The 23,491-nt window shown below is 42.8% G+C and overlaps 1 protein-coding gene across 2 annotated transcripts; it reads right to left on the bottom strand.

The window, feature by feature from the left end:
* Window positions 1-172: 172 nt before the first annotated feature.
* On the bottom strand, window positions 173-22,583 carry LOC129867444 (mitofusin-1-like). Of its 2 annotated transcripts, none has more exons than XM_055940860.1 (18): window positions 22,496-22,583; window positions 20,544-20,685; window positions 20,264-20,399; window positions 17,922-18,084; window positions 17,442-17,566; window positions 16,879-16,987; window positions 14,869-14,976; window positions 11,617-11,770; window positions 10,801-10,868; window positions 9,447-9,568; window positions 9,038-9,164; window positions 8,715-8,819; window positions 8,422-8,524; window positions 7,112-7,338; window positions 2,513-2,680; window positions 2,019-2,215; window positions 1,505-1,639; window positions 173-1,216 (listed from the first exon to the last, which is right to left on the bottom strand). In XM_055940860.1, the coding sequence occupies exons 2-18, from the start codon at window positions 20,662-20,664 to the stop codon at window positions 1,147-1,149; spliced, it is 2,238 nt and encodes a 745-aa protein (XP_055796835.1). In that variant the 5' UTR covers window positions 20,665-20,685; window positions 22,496-22,583; the 3' UTR covers window positions 173-1,146. The 2 variants fall into 2 exon arrangements, with proteins under 2 accessions (XP_055796835.1, XP_055796834.1); XM_055940859.1 differs by lacking the exon at window positions 22,496-22,583 and adding an exon at window positions 21,463-21,652.
* Between the last annotated feature and the right edge of the window lie 908 nt (window positions 22,584-23,491).

The raw sequence follows: 23,491 nt of genomic DNA, 5'->3' as shown, positions 1-23,491 counted from the left end.
AATTTGGACGTCCATTACATGAAATCCCCCCAAAAATCTATTTAAGTTATAGGATGAATACTTTTGCAAGGTACTGTACATCCCCTTTCCACTTCTAAGTGGAGTTCTTCATTTTGAGTCCATTAGAGATTGTACAACAAATGCTATTCTTGAAAAAAAAGCATCCAGACAATTACATAGCATATTTTAATCAATTCTGTAAGTGGTATTTACATTTATTCAAGAACTTTTTATTTTTTATTTTATTTTTTTAACAAAGTGGAGATTGTTCCATCTTGACAGGTCAAATTAGTAGAAACAGCAGAGGAACTACAAAATGCTTCTAGTTAAGATTATCTACACTATTTCCTCAGACATGACTCAAGTTGTTGAATCTGAAAAGGTATTTGCTGAATTCAAATAGGTCCCTCAAACTGCATCTGCCTTTCACTAACTCCTGAAGTAAATTTGAGTGTTTAGGCATGTGATTTCCATTCAGAGCTTAATTTGTTCTGGTTGGCCCATTGTAAAAAATAAATGTACAAAAAAAACCTACTTATTCAAAGGTTTCTTTATTTTTACTATTTTTCTACGTTGAATAATAGTGAAGACATCAAAACTATGAAATCTTGTAACCAAATTAAAATGAGATTCTTCGAAGTAGCCACCCTTTGCCTTGATGGGGTATTGTGTGTAGATAAGCAAAAGAATAAGGCTGTCTGAATACTTTCCAAATTGTCTTTTTATATACAATGGGGGTACCAGTACCAAGGGTGAACCAGAACAAATTCAGCACTGAATGAAAATCACATGCCTACATTTGTCTAAACACACATTTACTTCATGAGTAAAAGGCATATTCAGTTAAAAGAGCAGTAGAAAACAATGTACAGGATACAGCGCCCAGGTTTTGTCTCCAACTTTGGAACTGTATTCACACAACTGATTCAGTTTGAATTTAATACAGGCAGTTGTGTTAGTTCAACAAACAGGCAGTTTGTTCTCTGCAAAGTCCTTCAATGTGTGTGGAGGACTGGACACTTCCACAAATCTCTTGGAGAAACATCTGTTTTGAGGTGTGGAAATTCCAGGAGGAATACTATTGAGGGGGAGTCCAGGCATGGCGAATCAATGCCAAGACAAGCTCCAGTGAAGAGGACCAGTCCATCAATGATGGGGATTCAGATATTGGTCTGTAAAAGTCTCCAACTGCCTCTCCAACTCTGTGGCTTTGTGCCTGAAACCATGGGGAAAAGCTGTTACAAACAGATCACACCTATTGGTACAATATTGTTGTAGAACCAATTATAACTGAGGTCAAAACACCTACACATGCAGTTAAGGTTAAAACTGACCTTTAACCCTCAATATAACCAATGGTGAAGAAATTATATTCGAGGCAAAGCACCACGGGCATCAAAAATGTTTAATGCAAACCATTGGGGGGGGTGAACTATTTTAACAGAGCTATGCAGGGGTGGCAATGGCAGGGGTAACACTGGACCCAGGAGATAGCTAGACTGACCGGAGGATCTTGGAGCGACACTGGACGGTCTCCAGAGTCTGGACCTTGGCGCTCAGTCGGCTGATTTCTCCCTCCAACTCCCTCTTTGTCAGGTCAACCTGCTGACACAGCCGAGCAAAGGTCGTGGCCATCTCCCTGGGCAACGCAAAGATCAAAGCATGCATCACTTATTTTATTACCCACTTCACAGAAAAGATGGGGTGGGAGCGTAGATTTGTCTATCAGCAGATTGAGCCCCATTCAATACATCAGTAGTGATTTGATTCATAAAGGAAGTGTCTTCAGAAACATCTACATACGAGGCTCAACTATGAGTTACTGTACTGGGATTGAGGCCTGCAGATTTGTCTGAATGAACACCACAAGGTCTACCTCGACAGATGACACAGGAATATTGACTGACAGCCATTTTCATACCTCAAAAGCAGTCTACAATAGAAACAAACCTTGATGTCAGGGGAAACTTCCCCTTTAAGAGAGTATCCTCATTCCCAGAGGTGCAGACTGTACTTACTGCTGGACCTGGTGGCTGCAGTTGGCACTGGTGAAGCTGACAATCAGCTGCAGCTTCTCTGTAGCGTAGTCCACAAACTGGCGCTTCAGGGCACGCTCCTTGGCCTTGGTGGTCCACGTGAGCTTCTCCCACAGGTAGAGCAGGCCGTACATGGAGGCCGACAGGGCTATGAGCCGCCAGCCCACCGTCCGCCACACCTAGGACACACACGGGAGAGGTGGGTTGTAGTTTGAGCAGTGTACCTCTATGGGTTGACAGGCCTAATCTGGGGGTGTTATAAAATAGTTTCCAAAACATTGAAGGGAAGTTGAAGAGCAGCACCCACCTACATTCTGGAAAAACAAAGTTGTATTTTTGTGAGGAAAAATAAAGTATTCTGCCATCTGCCCCTTACAGCTGGATTAAAGCCCCAGGCATACAGTGTAGCCCTGTATAACTAAACAGGTTGCCAGATTGGTGACCTGGAGGGTGGGTGCAGAAAGACAATTACTCACCACTCCTCCGACGATGACCATACTCATGGACGTGCGGGAGGCGAGGGAGGCCACGTTGGTGGCCATGGACATCATCAGGTCCTCCTGGGAGAGCGTGGCGTCCTGGGGCTGGGCAACGGCCACACTGGAGGGTCCGCTGGAGGGTGTGGTGGACAGGGAGCGCGTCATCTGAACAGGAGAGACAGACACAGGCTTACTGAGTGTGGTGGGATTCCTAATATTACATACTAAACCTGGGATGTTATTGAGACGATGTAGGAAATTAACTACCAGTTCATTTGAATAAAAGAACCACTAATGATAACCTGGGTTCCAAACTGATCCATTGTTTCACTGGTCAAACGGCGCATGGAATTTAGAATTTCGGTAACTTTAATAAAAGCCAGAATATATGAATGGAACAGAAAGAGAACGACACATTTAATTCATATTTTGAAGAGGTATCAATGGCATGTCTATTCTATTTAATTCATTACATGTTAAAACATATCTACTATGCATCCATTTCAGTCATGTTTAAACATAGACAGTACCAGTCAAAAGTTGGGACACCTACACAGTCAAGGGTTTTTCTTTATTTTGACTATTTTTACATTGTAGAATAGTGAAGACATGAAAACTGAAATAACACATGGAAACATATAGTAACCAAAAGAAAAGTGTTAAATAAATCAAAATATATATTTGAGATTCTTCAAAGTAGCCACCCTTTGCCTTGACAGCTTTGCACACTCTTGGCATTCTCCCATCCAGCTTCATGAGGTAGTCAACTGGAATGCATTTCAATTAACAGCTGTGCCTTGTCAAAAGTTAATTTGTGGAATTTCTTTCCTTCTTAACACGTTTGAGCCAAATCAGTTGTGTTGTGACAAGGTAGGGGTGGTATACAGAAGATAGCCCTATTTGGTAAAAGATCAAGTCCATAATATGGCAAGAACAGCTCAAATAAGCAAATAGAAATGACAGTCCATCATTACTTTAAGACAAGAAGGTCAGTCAACACGTAACATTAAGAACTTTGCACTTGAAGAAACTTTTAGTCGCAAAAACCCATCAAGCGCTATGATGAAACTGGCTCTCATGAGGACTGCCACAGGAAAGGAAGACCCAGAGTTACCTCTGCTGCAGAGGATAAGTTCATTGGAGTTAACTGCACCTCAGAAATTGCAGCTCAAATAAATTCTACAGAGTTCAAGTAACTGACACATCTCAACATCAACTGTTCAGAGGAGACTGTGTGAATCAGGCATTCATGATCAAATTGCTGCAGAGATACCCCTACTGAAAGGACACTAATAAGAAGAGACTTGCTTGGGCCAAGAAACATGAGCAATGGACATTAGACAGGTGGAAATCTGTCCTTTGGTCTGGAGTCCAAATTTGAGATTTTTTGGTTCCAACCGCCGTGCCTTTGTGAGACGCAGACTAGGTGAACGGATGATCTCTGCATGTGGTTCCCACCATGAAGCATGGAGGTGGTGTGATGGTGTGGGGATGCTTTGCAGGTGACACTGTCTGTGATTTATTTAGAATTCAAGGCACATTTAAGCAGCATGGCTACCACAGCATTCTGCAGCGATACACCAGCCCATCTGGTTTGCACTTAGTGGGACTATCATTTGTTTTTCCAACACGACAATGACCCGACACAGCTCCAGGCTGTGGAAGCACTATTTGACCAAGACGGAGCGTGATGGAGTGCTGCATCAGATGACCTGGCCTCCAAAATCCCCCGACCTCAACCCAATTGAGATGGTTTGGGATGAGTTGGACGGCAGAGTAAAGGAAAAGCAGCCAACAAGTGCTCAGCATATGTGGGAACTCCTTCAAGATTGTTGGAAAAGCTTTCCAGGTGAAGCTGGTTGAGAAAATGCCAAGAGTGTGCAAAGCTGTCAAGGTAAAAAGGTGGCTATTTGGAAGAATCGAAAATATATTTTGATTTGTTTAACCCTTTTTTGGTTACTACATGATTCCATGTGTTATTTCATAGATGTCTTACTAGTATTCTCCAATGTAGAAAATAGTACAAATAATGGCAGTGTCAGAGGAAAGCCCATAAAATTGGCAGACTCCAGTCACCCAAGTTAGACTTTTCTCTGCAACCACACGGCAAGCGCTACCGGAACACCAAGCCTAGGACCAAAAGGCTCCTCAACAGCTTCTACCCCCACCAAGCCATAAGACAAATAAGAACAATTAATAAGCTCGCTACCGGACTTTTTACGTCGACCCCCCCTCCCTTTTGTACACTGCTGCTACTCGCTGTTTGTTACGTTACCTATGCATAGTCCCTTTACCCCCGCCTACATGTACAGATTTCTCAACCAGCCTGTACCCCAACACACTGACTCGGTACCAGTGCCCCCTGTATATAGCCTCGTTGTTCTTCTTATTGTGTTACTTTTTATTTAAGTCTACTTGGTAAATATTTTTACTCTTTTTGAACTGCACTGTTGGTTAAGGGCTTGTAAGTAAGCATTTCACAGTAAAGTCTACACTTGCTGTATTCTGCGCATGTGACAAATAAAGTTTGATTTGATGAGTAGGTGTCCAAACCTTTGACTGGTACTGTATACATACACATAAAAGTATGTGGACACCCCTTCAAATTAGTGGACTCTGATATTTCAGCCACACCCATTACTGACAGGTATAAAATTGAGCACACAGCCATGCAATCTCCATAGACAAACATTGGCAGTAGAATGGCCTTATTGAAGAGCTCAGTGACTTTCAAAGTGGCCCGTCATAGGATGCCACCTTTCCAACAAGTTAGTTCATCAAATTTCTGCTCTGCTTGAGCTGCTCAACTGTAAGTAGTGTTATTGTGCAGTGGAAACATATAGGCGCAACAACGGCTCAGCTGTGAAGTGGTAAGCCACACAAGCTCACAGAACGGGACCACCAAGTGCTGAAGCACGTAGTGTGTAAAAATCGTAAGTCCTTTTTTGCAACATTCCCTACAGAGTTCCAAACTGCCAACGTCAGCACAATAATTGGTCATTGGGAGCTTTATGAAATGGGTTTCCATGGCCGAGTAGGCGCACACACAAGTGCAATGCCAAGTGTCGACTGGAGTGGTGTAAAGCTGGCCGCCATTGGACTCTGGAGCAATAGACACAGGTTCTCTGGAGCGATAATCACGCTTCACCATCTGGCAGTCCAGCGAACAAATCTTGTTTTGGCAGATACCAGGAGAACGCTACCAGCCCCAATGCATAGCGCCAACTGTAAAGTTTGGTGGAGGAGGAATAATGGTCTGGGGCTGTTTTTCATGGTTCGGCTAGGCCCCTTAGCTCCAGTGAAGGGAAATCGTAATGCTACAGCATACAATGACTTTCCAGACAATTCTGTGCTTCCAACTTTGACTGGCCTGCACAGAGCCCTGACCTCAACCCCTATCAAACACCTTTGGAATTAATTGAAATGCCGACTGCGAGCCAGGGCTAATTGCCCAACATCAGCGTCCGACCTCACTAATGCTCTTGTGGCTGAATGGAAGCAAGTCCCCGCAGAAATATTCCAACATCTAGTGGAAAGCCTTCCCAGAGGCTGTTATAGGGGGGGACCAACTCCATATTAATGCCCATGATTTTGGAATGAGATGTTTGACAAGCAGGTGTCCACATACACTTCATGACCAAAACTATCTATACAACACCAAGAACATATCACCAACCGTCACCAACAACTGTTCCTCAGCCTTGGGTTTTGTGATGCTTGATTAGACATGGAAACAGAGGTGGACACAGATGGAAGAGACAGTGAGAGAGGTAGACCCTGCACTCTGGAGTTACCATTCAACCCACCCATGTGTTTTAACTGTGGTTACCTGAAGATGCTGGTCAACCAGCATCACAACTCTTAACCATCTAGTACAGTCATAACATGTCATACCTTTTATACAACATAATACACTACAGATTTATTTTATTTATTTTTATTTTACCGTTATTTTACCAGGGAAGTTGACTGAGAACACGTTCTCATTTGCAGCAACGACCTGGGGAATAGTTACAGGGGAGAGGAGGGGGATGAATGAGCCAATTGTAAACTGGGGATTATTAGGTGACCATGATGGTTTGAGGGCCAGATTGGGAATTTAGCCAGGACACCGGGGTTAACACCCCTACTCTTACGACAAGTGCCATGGGATCTTTAATGACCTCAGAGAGTCAGGACACCCGTTTAACGTCCCATCCGAAAGACGGCACCCTACACAGGGCAGTGTCCCCAATCACTGCCCTGGGGCATTGGGATATTTTTTAGACCAGAGGAAAGAGTGCCTCCTACTGGCCCTCCAACACCACTTCAAGCAGCATCTGGTCTACCATCCAGGGCCTGACCAGGACCAACCCTGCTTAGCTTCAGAAGCAAGCCAGTAGTGGTATGCAGGGTGGTATGCTGCTGGCATAGATGACATCTATCCCCATCATTTCTCACCATTATGCCTTACGTAAGGTGAAGTTGCCCCCTACAAAACTGACCCAAGATCAGTGTATATTTCCCCCACTCACCAATGGTTATGGGTAAGATTGGTAGAGGAAGCTGATTCTAGCTCTGCACCTAGGGGAAACTTCAACCCTGGAGCCACCTTACCGGGAAGTTCTGGTCGACCAGCATGAGGGCCCGATTGGCGTTGGTGGGACCCAGGAAGCGGTTGACCAGCGCCGTCCAACCCATCGAGAACTGGAACTCTATGTTTTCCTGGAAGCCCGAGCAGAGCGTGGCACAGTTCAGGTCGTAGCTCAGGTCAAACTTGTGACAGGGCACCAGCATCTGTATCTGGTTCTGAACAGCAGGGGGCAGCAGAGGCTGCAGACTCTCTGGTGGTGGGAAAACAAGGAAAGAATGACACCAATCTAGAACAGGGGTATTCAACTAACCCTACGAGTTGAGAGCCTGTTGGTTATGTGCTACCTGATCATTCATTGCACCCACCTGGTGTCCCAGGTCTAAATCAGTCCCTAATTAAATGGGTACAATGGGGGGACAAAAAAACAGTGGAACTGAACTGTCTTCAAGGTCCACAGTTAAGTTTGAAGGGTCTAGATGACATCAGACCCAAACACTTTGAATGCTTCCTGATTTCCTTGAAGTCAGAGATTTGACAGAACTGGATCAGTGGAAGCTGTGTTATAGAACCTGAATTGGCACCCTATTCAACTGTTACAAAAATGGCCCTCCTTTCCATAATAGTGTCTAAATACACAATGATCCAAGAGGAATAGATGGGTGAGAAGAGAGCAATATGGAACAATCCTGTTGCGCTAGGCGTACTTTCCTCTCATTCAATTGGTTTACTCCCTTCTGCAATAGTCCCAGTCCTGAACATTATAGAGGTCAATAACATTGACATCAGTCTGCTTTATGATTGGTGGCCGTGTCACTCACACACACCTCATGCCAAACACTTGGGGGGGGGGGGGGGGGGGGGGGGGTATGAGCCTGTGTCATGACCGAAATCTGATCCCAGATAAGTTTGTGCTAACAGATCCGAGACCAGACATGACCAGGGCTAGCCTAAATATAGTATTTATTATGGGGTTGTGTTACATGGTGCACCAACTACCTACCAATCACGTCTCTCGGGGAGGACTGCTCCCTCCCTACCGATCACGTCTCTCTGGGAGGACTGCTCCCTCCCTACCGATCACGTCTCTCTGGGAGGACTGCTCCCTCCCTACCGATCACGTCTCTCTGGGAGGACTGCTCCCTCCCTACCGATCACGTCTCTCTGGGAGGACTGCTCCCTCCCTACCGATCACGTCTCTCTGGGAGGACTGCTCCCTACCTACCGATCACGTCTCTCTGGGAGGACTGCTCCCTACCTACCGATCACGTCTCTCTGGGAGGACTGCTCCCTACCTACCGATCACGTCTCTCTGGGAGGACTGCTCCCTACCTACCGATCATGTCTCTCTGGGAGGACTGCACGGAGGCGTTGACAGCATTGGAGCAGCGGAAGGCCAGGTTCTTACCCATGCCCTCCTCGATGTGGCTCAGCAGCTCCTGTAAGGGAGGGTCAGGTGGTCATGGAGTGGTTACAGAAACAGCGTGCGTAGAAGAGGTCACTACTGAGATGTTATAGAGTCCTGATGCTCCTAACCTAAATGCTACGTGTGCTACATCAGTGACAACGCTTCCATTTCATGGAGAAGACCTGTATGTCAGTCATTGGTGTAACGGTACTCAAACTCACTGATTTGTAGAGCTTGAGGATGTGGGGCGAGGGGTGGAAGTCCGAGTGGAACTCCTCAATGAGCACGTTGAGACGACAGATCTCTTCACCCATGGCACTGGACACCTTGAGAAAACAGTTGTCAGTACCTGGCTAAAATAAACATTTTTAACCATCTGGGGTAAGTAACCCTTGGAAATGGATTGAGGATTCGTGCTGTATTAAATCCATAAAATGCCGTTGGCAGCATGACCAGGAAAGGCCATCCCCTGCAGTGTTATGAGGCTTTAAGGGATTTCAAAACAGATTGTAAACAGTCATGTTATTCCATGGCCACGGTTTACCTTGCTCTCCACCTCCACTGTGACAGCCTTGATCTTCTTCTTGATGTCTTCTATGAGCAGCTGGAGCTGGTTCGTCACAAACGCCAAACGGTCCATCTGGTACTCACGGTCCTCCAATGAGGCCACTCTAGATGACACACAGGAAGTGGTAAGGTGAGACACGTAGTTGATCAGTGCTTCCACAGGATGTGCAAAGGTTTGTATTTCAATATCCATACTACTTAGAAATGTACTGGGCCTGCCCTGTTGGAACCCACCTAACATTCCAAAACATATTAAGTCATTGGACAAAAATGCTAAATCATAAATGTTACCGTTTCCATACAAAACATTTGGGAATGACTGAATAAACAGAACATCCAGGAAGAAGAGGGATGGGCTGTGAGCGGATTAAGATCAGAGAACTCACCTCTTCTCTGCTGCCTTGATGTTGATGGCGTCCATGATGGCTTTGACCGTTTCAGTGATCTGCTTGGCCCTGATAGTGTGCTGCTCAAACTTTGTTTTCACTGCTGACTGCGAGATACACTCCTGGGAGGCCATATAACACACGTTACTGTGACGGGGGGCTGCGACACGACCTACTGGGCTTTTCAACCTACTGAGTTGAGCCCAACCAAGCTGTGCTGGCCTGATTGCGCCATAAGCATCCACCATAGTTTGAAAAGGACCATGTGAAGCCAGAACAGTTTGGTTCGGGTCAGCACGAGTGTGAAAAGGGTATAGGCAGGACAAAAAAAGGTCAAGATATACACCTGCTGCTGCAATTTATGAAGGATTTTGAAATCAATCAAGTGGGGAATTTTTTTTAAATAAAAATGACAGCAGCAGCTCTGCATCTCAAGTCACAGCCCCTTGGTTCTTAGGCTCTCAGTAACGTGTTAGTGTAGACATAGCAAAATCATAGAAGTACAGCAATTCTAAGGGAGATTAGTATTTCCTGAACATAAAACTGACCAGACAAAATGCAGGCAACAGAACAGAATGCAACAAATGACAGTGAACAGAATGAAAATTAAACTGAAAGAAATTGATGATCCTCGCCAAAGCAAATCTAGACTTCAGCAATGAAGACGCAGATTGATGGTAATATGCACATTGTTTGGCCTAAGCAGGGAGTCAGCGGGGCGGGCTTGGTTTGGAGACGCGTGATTGGTGGAGAGACGAGTAGTGTGGTGATGAGTTGGAAAGACTAGTTGTTTCTCACAGCACAGGATCATAGAGATACAGTGATTAGAATGGTTCAACACTACTATCTGCAGAGGCACGGAATATAATCTAGTTAACCTCTTATCCATTACACAGCTTTCCCTTCAGGTGTTCGACCCTATAGAGGTAAATGGTATGGGGCAGCGTAACTAAGCTGAGCTTTAGACAAGGAATTCTCTATTGCTAATCTTTTCTCTACCATTACAAGCACACACTTTGACACAGTTCTGTCCCTCGTCCAACACGATGTTCAGAGTCCCACTGGAAAAGCCAGTCCAGAGAATTCAGAGAGACAGAGCCTGGTATGCCGTGCTCTGCATGTTCCGAATGTCCTGGGCTGCACCTTGAGGAGCCGCCACTGTCTGACTTGACTACACATTGTTTTAACTGTCATCTTGATTGCTTGGAATACATTAATGTACTTCTGTCATTTCATTTTACATTCATACTGTGGGGCTCTTATTAAATTAGTTGTATTTAAATCATCAAAACCATCGGAGGCTTGAGAACAAGGGGTGTTAGACATTGTCACAACCACACACACAAACACTTGCCTCAAATATTCTCTCGAAACTCTGGAACTCCTTGAGCCTCTCCTGGAAACCTTCGGCTAAAGCTCCACCTGGGAAACGTCATATTGTCATCCAAAGATCACCACATCTCTCCAAAACTGAGTCTAGTACCATTATGCCTATAAACTACTACACAAATAAATAATTTTTAAAAAGGGGACATTTCACTTTTGTATCAGTTAGCAGTGAATTAAAAAGCATGGGGAAAGAGCTCTGCGGAGCACCGCTTTGGTCCACTCGCTTTTGAACGGTGGTGGTCAAACACCTGATAAACGCAACAGGTAAGTTGAAAATCTGCTGAAAGCTCCAAAGTGAAAAATCCCTTTAACCTAGAAAGGATCAGAAACTACATCAGACGGAGAAGATGGACACCAGGCTAAAAACAGAGCTCAAGACAGACACCACCCAAACAAAAAAGGTTATGTTGGAACATGTGAGCCAATGGACTGCATAAGTGCCTTGATCCCATGTAGCTGGTGTTGACAAGAGTTGATAGTGAAGTTTCAGTTAGTTTTATAGTTTGGCTGGGGAGGTGTTGTTTGGAGGGGACACTGTGGATCTAATTTGGAGAAGCCTATCAGGGACAGTGTGGGCAGGACAAAACCCATGGCCTGAGTGAGCCTGCTTGCTCACCCCACACACCCAATCTAGCCACAGTCACCTACACAGTACACACCCAATCCATCCAGTCACCTACACAGTACACCCAATCCTTCCACAGTACACACCCAACCACAGTGGACACACACGCTTGCCTACACCCCCACCCCCCGTTTGACCACCCCCGGCCGGGCTTACCAGACTCTGGCATACCCTGGGCGCGCTGCATGCGGGAGTTAAGCACCTCCTTGGCTGACACAAAGAAGATGTGGTTGGGCGCCTGCTCCCGGTCCAGCACCTTCAGCTCCTCCACCAGGAAGTTGACGCAGCGGTCCGTGTGCTGCTTTCGAACCTGTAGGAGGGGAACGTTACGGCATCGTCACAGCAACATCACCACAATGTTAAAAGCCCATAGCAATAACAGAAACTCCAGAGCTGTGCATGATCATGGAATTCTGGGTAACGATTCATTGTAATGCAAATGTCCACGGTTGTCATACTTGTTGAAAAATATATGTTTGAGTGTGTAATGCATCTTTGAATATTAACTATGACATACTGAAAGAATACAGCACAGCTTTGGTGACAACCAAGTCTCACACTAATGGTTGTGACAGCTTGGAACTTTTGGAAATAAATCTTCTCCCGACCATTCCGGTCCTAAAATTATTACCCAGTAGCAGTTTAAAATTTTACATTTAGGGTACATTTGTTTAACTATATTTACTTGAAAATTAAGTTGAATCCCCTTCCCCCTCCATCTTAAAATTAAAAAAGGTGGCTTTAGAAACTATTTACACCCCTCAACTTGATTCACATTTTGTTGAGTTACACCCTAAATTTAAAATGGGGCGGCAGGTAGCCTAGTGGTTAGAGCGTTGGGCCAGTAACCGAAAGGCTTGCCTAGTTAAATAAAAAGGTTCAATAAAAAATGTATTTCCCAAACATGCATCCTGTTTGCAGCAAAACTGCAAGAAAAAAATATAAATTGCAATGTTTGGGGCAAATCCAACAACACATCACTATTTTCAAGCATGGTGGCGGCTGCATCATGTTATGGAAAGGACTAGGGAGTTTATGATGAAAAGAGAAACGGAATAGAGCTAGGCACAGGCAAAATCCTAGAGGAAAACCTGGATCAGTCTGCTTTCCAGACAGACAAGTTCTCCTTTCAGCAGGAAAATAAACCTAAAACAGAAGGACAAATATACACTGGAGTTGATTACCAAGGCAACACGGAATGTTACAGAGTGGCCTAGTTACAGTTCTAACTTAAAATCTGCTTGAAAATCTATGGCAAGACCTGAAAATGGCTGTCTAGCCATGATCAACAACCAACTTGACAGAGCTTGAAGAATATCAAAAATTATACAATCCAGGTGTGCAAAGCTCTTAGAGACTGACCCAGAAAGACTCATCGGTGTGAATACTTATGAAAAAAGATATTTCTGTAGTTCCCGTTTCAATATGTGCAAAAATCTCTAAAACGATTTTTTCACGTTGTCATTATGGGATAGTGTGTGAAGATGGGTGAAAGAAAATATTTAATCCCTTTTGATTTCAGCCTGTAACAAAAATGTGGAATAAGTCAAGAGGTATGAATAATTTCTGGAGGCTCTGTATATGGAACAGGGAAAAACATTCACCAGGCACCATAGTATTATTTCTCATTCCAGTTACGAACATTTGATCAACAAAAATATGCGATATGAATTTTAAACCAACAGTTTGCAAAGTACTTATGAACGTTCTGGAAGTTTGGCGTTCTGAAACAATGGACTTTGACATCACTCTGACCTAATCAAATCAACTGCAGCATATTACAACAGCAGAGGCTATAGAAAGAAGCAAAAAAACGGAAGGGATTAATATTTGTGAAATTGATACCCGATTGCCTAATACCAGAATTAAGACGGAACTGCCTATTCATTCATATAAGTATCTGATTCTAGAAATAAAAATACATATATTTTGAACATCCAAAAGGCCTACATGATCAATCACTTCACATTTGCAACATTGATCATGCAATGGATGCAGTCGTGAGCTAAAATAATCACAGTAGAAAAATGGAAAAGAAAAATAAACTAATTTAGGTCTACTGGAACATCACAGCCAGCCAAAGGTAGGCTACTTTATTGAAGTACTTTACTGATTTATTGAAATGACAGTAGCATTTGTCGTCAATACTGCGACCACAATACAGTAGCCAAGTTGATTCTAAGTGACTCCCGGTCCATCAATCAGGAGAATGTCCACCAGCTTTGATTAGTTACTGTAAATTGACATACAATACAGACACAGAAATGTGGACACCCTTTAAAATTAGTGGAGTCAGCCATGTCAGGTCACACACATTTTGATTTATTACTCCAGTTAACTTCTCTAGGGTAGGGGGCAGCATTCGGAATTTTGGATGAAATGCATGCCCAAATTAAACTGCCTGCTTCTCGGGGCCAGAAGATATGATATGCATATAACTGGTAAATTTGGATAGAAAACTCTAAAGTTTGCAAAACTGTTAAAATAGTGTCTGAGTATAACAGAACTGACTTGGCAGGCAAAAACCTGAGAAAAATCCATTCAGGAAGTATTTTTTTTGTAGTTTTCTATTCAATGCCATTACAGTATCCATTGACTTAGGACTCAAATTGTAGTTTCTATGCCTTCCACTAGATGTCAGTCTTTAGAAATGGTTTCAGGCTTGTATTCTGAAAAAATAAGAAGTAAGAGCAGTCGGAATGAGTGGACCCTAAAGTGTCAGAGCCTTTTCATGCGCCCGACCGAGAGAGTGCGTTTCTTGCTTACCTTTTGAATTGACAACGCTATTGTCCGGTTGAAATATTATCGATTATTTAGGCTAAAAACAACCTGAGGTTTGAATATAAGCATCGTTTGACATGTTTCTATGAACTTTACAGATACAATTTGGATTTTTGTGACTGCGTTTGAGCCTGTGGATTACTGAAGAAACCGAACAAAAGGGAGGTTTTTGGATATAAAGAGACTTTATCGAACTAAAGGAACATTGAGTAAATGAATGTCTGCTGAGTGCAACCATATGACGATCATCAAAGGGATTAATTGTATCTCTTTCTGACGTGTGTCACTATTCTACTTGGCTGGTTACTGTTTGTAATTAATTGTCTAGTGGGCTATGTTCTCAAATAAATCGTAAGGTATGCTTTCGCCATAAAGCATTTTTAAATCTGACACCGTGGTTCGATTCACAAGAAGTTAATCTTTAAACCTATGTAAAATATATATTGTTTTCTGAATTTTTATCATGTGTATTTCTGTATTTGAATTTGGCACCCAGCAGTTTCACTGGCTGGTGAAGAGATGGGACGCTACCGTCTCACGTGCCCAAGAGAGGTTAACAAGGTAATTTCCACTTTGACTAATTCTTAATTTCCATTCACGTCCAGTTATTGTTGGTAAGTCACTCACATCCTCCATGTACTCCGGCTCATTGGCTGAGGCGTCCCAGCGGTTGTTGAGAATGAAGATGTTGGGTTTGGAGAGCTTCTCGTTCACCTTGTGGAAGAAATGCTTCTCCTGGAAAACAAGACAAACGCAAGGTCACGAATTGTTAGTGCACTAATTAAGTCTTAAAACCAAAGTGTAGTGTTAACCTTTATTTTGTATCTAATTATATTTTTGTTTAAGGAGAACTCAATTCCTTTTTTATTTTATTGATTTAAATTTTACAGGACAGTTGGATGAGAGAGCGGGGTATAGATATTGGAAGAAGGACACAGACAGCTGGCTGACACAAGGCTGGAAACCTCGTTGCCAGAGGCACATGCTTGGAGTCAAACGTTAGTCTACACCAGACTTCCCCATGTGTTTAACCTTTACAAACAATTCAGAGATAAGGTGTCCCAATGCAGTTCTGTGTAAATACAGCGTGTGTGCGCGCAAGTGTCCCACATACATAAACACACCCTTACTATAGAGAAGGTTACAGTACAAACTTTCACTCAGTCTATCGGGGAAGGAGATAGGCATTTGTAAAAGGTCACGAAGATACTGTAGGTTATGACATAGCTACTAATAAGCTAGGAAGAGGTCTCAAGTCACTGAAAACCTGTTATTGTCTGTTATTTATCAAACAGTGGAGTTTACTACCTAAACTAAAGCAGAACAAATGCTTCTTCACTTCATCTGCGTAACAAGTGTGTGTCCAGGTGCATCGCATTATCACAGTCTAACAACGCTAATCTAATGTACTTTAGAGCGCTTACAATATACTGGGTTCTGTGATTGAAATCAGAGGCTGGGTATCCTAGGGTACATAGTCAAAACGGTAAGTGAGGAGAGGGGGAAACGGGACCTGTCCCTTGAAGAGATTTGGCACAGATAACGAGAGAGCCCAGTGATTGACTACGTGCCTCTGACATAACATGAATGCGTCAGCAGACAAACAGAGCTGGGCCTAAGTGCTGGCGCAAAATGGAGCCGGCCGTATCCTAACACTGATGACTAACAAGCTTTGGAAAGAAAACACTTCCTTTACTGTCACTTGACATACCAATCCTCACAGTTAAAGTTAAACCCCTTAACCAGCCTACACAAGCTGCTTAATTTGCAAAGATTACCTTAAAAAAGCACATATCCATATTATATATAAAATATGTTGACAATTCCTTCTGTACTAAAATATAAAACACAACAGGTAAAGTGTTGGTCCCATGTTTCATGAGCTGAAATAAAAGTTCCCAGAAATGTTCCATACGCACAAAAAGCTTATTTCTCTCAAATGTTGTGCACAAATCTGTTTACATCCCTGTTAGTGCGCATTTCGCCTTTGCCAAGATAATCCATCCACCTGGGCTTCAGAGTGGCGCAGCAGTCTAAGGCACTGCATCTCAGTGCAAGAGGCGTCACTACAGTCACTGGTTCGATTTCAAGCTGTATCACATCCGGTCGTGATCGGGAGTCCCATATGGTGGTGCACAACGTTGTCGGGTTTGCGCGTGGTAGGCAGTTGTATATAAGAATTTGTTCTTAACTGACTTGCCTAGTTAAATAAAAACAGCTGTGGCATATCAAGAAGCTGAATAGATAGCATGATCATTTCACTGGTGTACCTTTACTGACTTGCCTATTTAAATAAAGGTTAAATTAAAAATATATATATTTTAAACTTGCTTCAATTTTTGTTCAGTGTAGCTGCGTCAAATAAGCTTAACATTTTTGCTTTGTAGAACACAAACCTCTTGAACTGTTAACATGACTAAATCAAATCCTTTCGTATTTCCCCATCTCCAAAAAAAACAGGATGTTCGGTGGAAAAAGAACTACATGGAATCCATTAGAAAAATCCATGAGCACACAGCTATCTGCAATCCTGAAGCTCTGGTACAAGACAAGTTTGTCAATCTTTCAGGTGGACGCATTGACTGGTCAGCTCTGTCTAGAGCCGGTTGGGATTGGACAGATTGTGAGCTCCGTTACCGTGTTCATGAGGGTTGATTCAGAGTTGGCCACCAGCACAAAGACGTCAGCGTCCAGGCAGAACTTGTCGATCCAGCTGTCCAGCTGCGTGGTGACATCTGTCCCAGGGCTAAAGAAGATGGAGGATGTGTTAGAGCAGGTCAAGGTCACTGCTTCTCAGAGTAATGCAGCCTAATCAACCTCCGTTTACCGATGGTCAATCCTTAACATGGGGCTTGGGACACTGGTGGTTGATGGCTATTCTAGTTATCCTACTTAGCAATAGTACAGAGCATACTGTATGACTCCTAGCAAGCTACAGAGGTAACATTGCAATACTCAAACAGGGAGGCACACAGAAAAGCAAAAAAAGATTAACGTGGGTTCACTTTTTCAGCCTTTGTCGGTGTTTAGTTCATAGGTAATCTGTGTATATAACAATCATCAGTGCCTGATCAAATAACCATAACAGACAACCGTGTATATATTGCTATTCGTAAAGCTCTGGAGCACTGTACAAGTTGTTAAGACCAGCGGTGTAATTGAAAAGGTGTGGTAGCGTTGTCAGGGTAACGTTACTGTACCTGTCTACAAGGACCAGGTCGTCTCGGAGCAGGGCACACTTGGTCTTGGGCCAGAAGACTCGGACCAGGCAGCCTGCATCCAGACTCTGGTCCATGTGGAGCGCATGACCCAGCTGGTTCACAGTCTGGAGAGAAAGAGGGAGTCATAGTATAATTTAAATGGATTTCAAGTCACTCAAATGCTGCCCGACTGACAACTTGTATATAATGGTCAAAGTTGAGGCTGTGTCTTAGGTCAAAGTTGAGGACGGCATAATCTTATCTAGACTAAATTTTTTTAATAATGAATTGCTTAGAGGGTCAGAAAGAAAAACGTGACTGAGGGTACTATGTATGAGTGGTAAGAAGAGTTAATCTCTAAGTAACTCAATCAGGTAGCACGTTTCCAACTCCACTGAGGGTGTAAAGCCCACTGTATGAATGGTAAGAGAAGCTAGCCTAATCTTCCAGCCAGTATATCCACATCTCCAGAGAACTTACCTTGATGCTCTTCTCCTCCTCTGAGCCCTCCGTCTTGAGGTAGGCATTGTTCGAGTCCGTGCCCTCCACACTCAGGAAGCAGTTGGTGGTGTGACCCATGCCACTGGGCAGCACCCGGTCCCTCAGCATGGCATTCACTACTGTACTCTTCCCATTACTCGTCCTAAGCAAAGAACACAACGTAAGAGGTCTATAGTGACTCCTCATTTCAATCAAACATATTGTTTAAGTCAGAAGTTCACATACACCTTAGCCAAATAGATTTAAACTCAGTTTCACAATTCCTGAAATTTAATCCTAGTAAAAATCCCCTGTCTTTGGTAAGTCAGAATCAACACTTTATTTTAAGAATGTGAAATGTCAGAATAATAGGAGAGAATGAATTATTTCAGCTTTTATTTCTTTCATCACATTCCCAGTGGGTCAGAAGTTTACATGCACTCAATTAGTATTTGGTAGCATTGCCTATAAATTGTTTAACTTGGGTCAAACGTTACGGGTAGCCTTCCACAATAAGTTGGGATAATTTCGGCCCATTCCTCCTGACAGAGCTGGTGTAACTGAGTCAGGTTTGTAGGCCCCCTTGCTCGCACATGCCTTTTCAGTTCTGCCCACACATTTCCTATAGGATTGAGGTCAGGGCTTTGTGATGGCCACTACAATACCTTGACTTTGTTGTCCTTAAGCCATTTTGCCACAACTTTGGAAGTATGCTTGGGGTCATTGTCCATTTGGAAGACCCACTTACAACTGAGCTTTAACTTCCTGACTGATGTCTTGAGATGTTGCTTCAATATATCCACATAATTTTACTTCCTCATGATGCCATCTATTTTGTGAAGTGCACCAGTCCCCCCTGCAGCAAAGCACCGCCACAACATGATGATGCCACCCCCGTGCTTCACGGTTGGGATGGTGTTCTTCGGCTTGCAAGCCTCTCTCTTTTTCCTCCAAACATAACAATGGTAATTTATGGCCAAACAGTTCTATTTTTTTTCATCAGACCAGAGGACATTTCTCAAAAAAGTACGATCTTTGTCCCCATGTGCAGTTGCAAACCGTACTCTGCCTTTTATATAGCGGTTAGGGAGCAGTGGCTTCTTCCTTGCTGAGCGGCCTTTCAGGTTCTGACGATATAGGCCTCGTTTTATTGGGGATATAGATATTTTTGTACCTGTTTCCTCCAGCATCTTCACAAGGTCCTTCTTGTTCCGGGATTGATTTGCACTTTTCGCACCAAAGTACGTTCATCTCTAGGAGACAACGCGTCTCCTTCCTGAGCGGTATGACAGCTTCATGGTCCCATGGTGTTTATACTTGCGTACTATTGTTTGTACAGATGAATGTGGTACCCTCAGGAGTTTTGAAATTGCTCCCAAGGATGAACCAGACTTGGAGGTCCAAACCTTTTTTTCCCTGAGATCTTGGCTGATTGCTTTTCCCATGATGTCAAGCAAAGAGGCAGAGTTTGAAGGTAGGCCTTGAAATACATTCAAAGGTACACCTCCAATTGACTCAAATGATGTCAATTAGCCTATCAGAAGCTTCTAAAGCCATAACATCATTTTCTGGAATTTTCCAAGCTGGTTAAAGGCACAGTCAACTTACTGTATGTAAACTTCTGACCCACTGGAATTGTGGGTCATTGTGAAATAATATGTCTGTAAACAATTGTTGGAAAAATTACTTGTGTCATGCACCAAGTAGATGTCCTAACAGACTTGCCAAAACCATAGTTCGTTAACAAGAAATGTGTGGAGTGGTTGGAAAACAACTTTTAATGACTCCAACCTAAGTGTATGTAAACTTCCGACTTCAACTGTACATACAATCTCATGAGGAAATATCTACAGGAATTTCAACAAGTTATGGTTTACTGGCTTATGACTAGGCAATTTATCATTATGAATCTTGTCCAATAGCTAGTTAGCACATACAGAATGATAAATTACCACATCGGTTGAGACTATTCATAAAGAGGACCGGTTTCATAAGATAAGCCTGATGGCGCAGAGAAGTTTCAAAAGTGTGCTTCAATGAACCGTCAGTAAAACGGAAAGTGAAAGCAGAACGGCACCTTTTCTTCATCATCCTCAATTAGTAAAGCTGAAAGCTTGGGACCCCAAGTGTCTACTACAGTACAATACAGTGCCTAGTATGCAATGGTGTAACATGAACAATGTTAACTGATCAATAAAGGCCAAACTCAATGTCATGATCCATTGATCTTTGCTCAAATGTGGTTGAACACTTCAGTTCTAGCCTGGAAACTGTAATTTTTTAAAAATCAAAATAAATGCAAAAGTGGAGAAATCAAAATGCAGCAGACTATAAGCATTTACCTGCCAAAGAAGGCCACCTTCATGTGTCTGCGTGCCAGCACATCTTTTATAGTTTGCAGTTTGCCAGCATACGCCCGAATCTGCTCCTGTTGCTCCAGACTTGCAATGTTCTCTAAGGCATCATTCCGACAAGTTTCTGACAAATCACACAACAAAGAAATTAAATAAGAGAACAGGGTACTCACAACATAACAAAAAGCAAACCCTTTCTGCATTCGATTACTTCCTTCGACATTCAAAATGTGGCTGACGCATCTGATTTACTATACAGCACACTCACCTTCTACAAACACAGAACCTTCCTTCACATACTCCAGCAGTTGATCAAACACATCACTTATCTTTTTCTTGGCCACTACAAAGCGTTTGAGTGGAGAATAGTCGTCATGAGGCGAATCCATGCTTCAGCTTTCTGATTTGATCTGATCGAGAAAGTATGCACATTACAAAACGGGTGGAATGTTCATCATACTTAGTGCACTACCTCATTATACACTGCAAGTTGTCCTTATCCCCAAATACTGACAAGTCTGTTCCTTGACATTGTCTAGCCGTGATGCCCGAGCATGTGCCTGGACCATGCCAGATACTTAGCATTATTATCATCATCATCATCATCATTTTCCCAATGAACACAGCTGGTCAACTAACAGACATTCACACCACAACTTAAAATAATTATAATTCCATATCAGCCTTCATGAGTCAAAGCAAAATAACAGCTGTTACTATTGTAAGACTTATGTATGACACAACTAGCTACATGTCTGGGTTGGTTAACAGGATCTGGTTAGCAAATGAAAACACTGTGGTTGGCTACAAAACATTCCAGCAGTCGACAAAACATTAGCAACTAGCTAAAGGTTGAGTAACCGTACACTGACAAGCGACAGATATTGAATGACATGTCAACAAACATATTGGCTGAAAGAATGTGGCTGGGTAGGTTACGTTAGCTATTTGCACCCAGCTAGCTAGCTAACAAGTCACTAGCGGAAATCAACTACCTACCAAACATTGGAATTTCTTTACATTACATTACAAACAAATGTTATTTGTTTTATCACATTGCTAACAAACAAATTGGTGTTATTTCGCATTATTGAAACTCAGCTGTTTTGTAACGCGTGTCATTGTCTAATGTCAGCTAACTAGCTAACGTTAGCTATCTTCATGGTAGTCTATTGAATTCCCCTTACCACAACTTCAGGCGAGATGGCCAAAGCTACCTTTTCATACCACAGACAGGAGTAAACCTTATTTCCGATAATGAATAGTCAATATTTGGTAAGGCGATTGCTACAGGTCGCTAGCTAACAATTAATTTATTACTCAGTCCAAGCAGCTCCAAACCGTCAGGGCAAAGGGGTGGAGCTATATGTCAACGAGTTGACATGTGACCATGAGTCATCCAATCAATGGCCAAAGAATGCAACCAACTCCTTGGTGTCCCCCTCTCACCTTTGGCAAGGGCCCAAGTATTGTTTTGACTGAGTGCATGAAAACCTAGAGTCAAGAGTTCTTCAACTGTACATACAATATTGATGACAATTATCCCGCTAAAGGGATCCGTGCGCCAAGATTATTAATTAAGAAGATGCTGTCTGCAACAGCTCGGGACCAAAATTGAAAATATGTCATGCAAGATATGTGTAACAGTATAACTTTAGTACGTCCCCTCGCCCCGACACGGGCGCGAACCAGGGACCCTCTGCATTCAACAACAACTGACACCCACGAAGCGTCGTTACCCATCGCTCCACAAAAGCCGCGGCCCTTGCAGAGCAAGGGGAAACACTACTTCTAGGTTTCAGAGCAAGTGACGTAACTGATTGAAACGCTTACTAGCGCGTACCCGCTAACTAGCTAGCCATTTCACATCCGTTACATATGCATGTCAACGTGATTACCAAACAGCTGCAGATAGTTGGCTACCTGGTAGGGACAATGGACTAATGTGGATAAATAATGTTACTGTATCTGACACAACCTGCCAGAATATTTGTTTTCGTTAAATAGAAGAACAATCTGCACCTTGACTTTAAACAATGTTTATAGAAGCATGTTACAAAACATAGAAAACAACACCAGGCTGAAATGTATCCATATGAATATGTTCACCTTAATTTTAAACATACTGCAGTAGTCTATTACAGTTAAATACACTTCTATGGGCTATGTTTGAAAGTAAGATAACTTGGGTAACATTTAATCTGTAATTTAGTAGCCTACCATATCAAGTTTAGCCGAATACCACTGATTACCACCATCCACAGGCCACTGATGCGAGAAGGCGATAACTTCCGTAGCAGCACTGACAGCGTTGATTCAGGTCATTGCTATCTGGAGTCCTTGGGACGTCCATACCCTAAACCCTAACCTTAACCCCTATCCTTACCCAACCCGAACCAAACCATAACCATAACCATTCCTTAACCATAACCCGTACCTTTACCATTGTAAACTTCAATGAGGTAGGGACGTCCCAAGGATTCTGATTGCACGGACCGTTCATTCATGTATCCATTTGTAAAATGAAGAATGCCTTGATATTATGTAGTATTGATGACTGACTAGTCCTGCAGCACATCATCACTGGCATGGAAATGATTAACAAAAATACATTTTTTTTCTTCTGTTATGCATTATAATGTCTGTTTTGAATAGGCTATAATGTAATTCCAATTGACAATTTTTCTTGAGTTATACATTAATTCTTCAACAGAGGGCAGCATAGCCTACCTGCCTGTATTTGTTTTCTTTAGACTTTGTAGTCAGTGATATTTAATCGGGCAAAACTTGATATAGGCTACAAAATGAAAGATGTTACCCATGGACATAAAGACAATTAGTTTAACTATGGCCACACGTTATCTCACTTTCAAACATAGCCCATGGAAGTACACTGCTCAAAAAAATAAAGGGAACACTTAAACAACACAATGTAACTCCAAGTCAATCACACTTCTGTGAAATCAAACTGTCCACTTAGGAAGCAACACTGATTGACAATAAATTTCACATGCTGTTGTGCAAATGGAATAGACAAAAGGTGGAAATTATAGGCAATTAGCAAGGCACCCCCAAAAAAGGAGTGATTCTGCAGGTGGTGACCACAGACCACTTTTCAGTTCCTATGCTTTCTGGCTGATGTTTTGGTCACTTTTGAATGCTGGCGGTGCTCTTACTCTATTGGTAGCATGAGACGGAGTCTACAACCCACACAAG

The sequence above is a fragment of the Salvelinus fontinalis genome, chromosome 12, assembly GCF_029448725.1.
Source record: "Salvelinus fontinalis isolate EN_2023a chromosome 12, ASM2944872v1, whole genome shotgun sequence".
Taxonomy (NCBI): domain Eukaryota; kingdom Metazoa; phylum Chordata; class Actinopteri; order Salmoniformes; family Salmonidae; genus Salvelinus; species Salvelinus fontinalis.
This window is presented reverse-complemented; position numbering and strand designations above follow the sequence as displayed.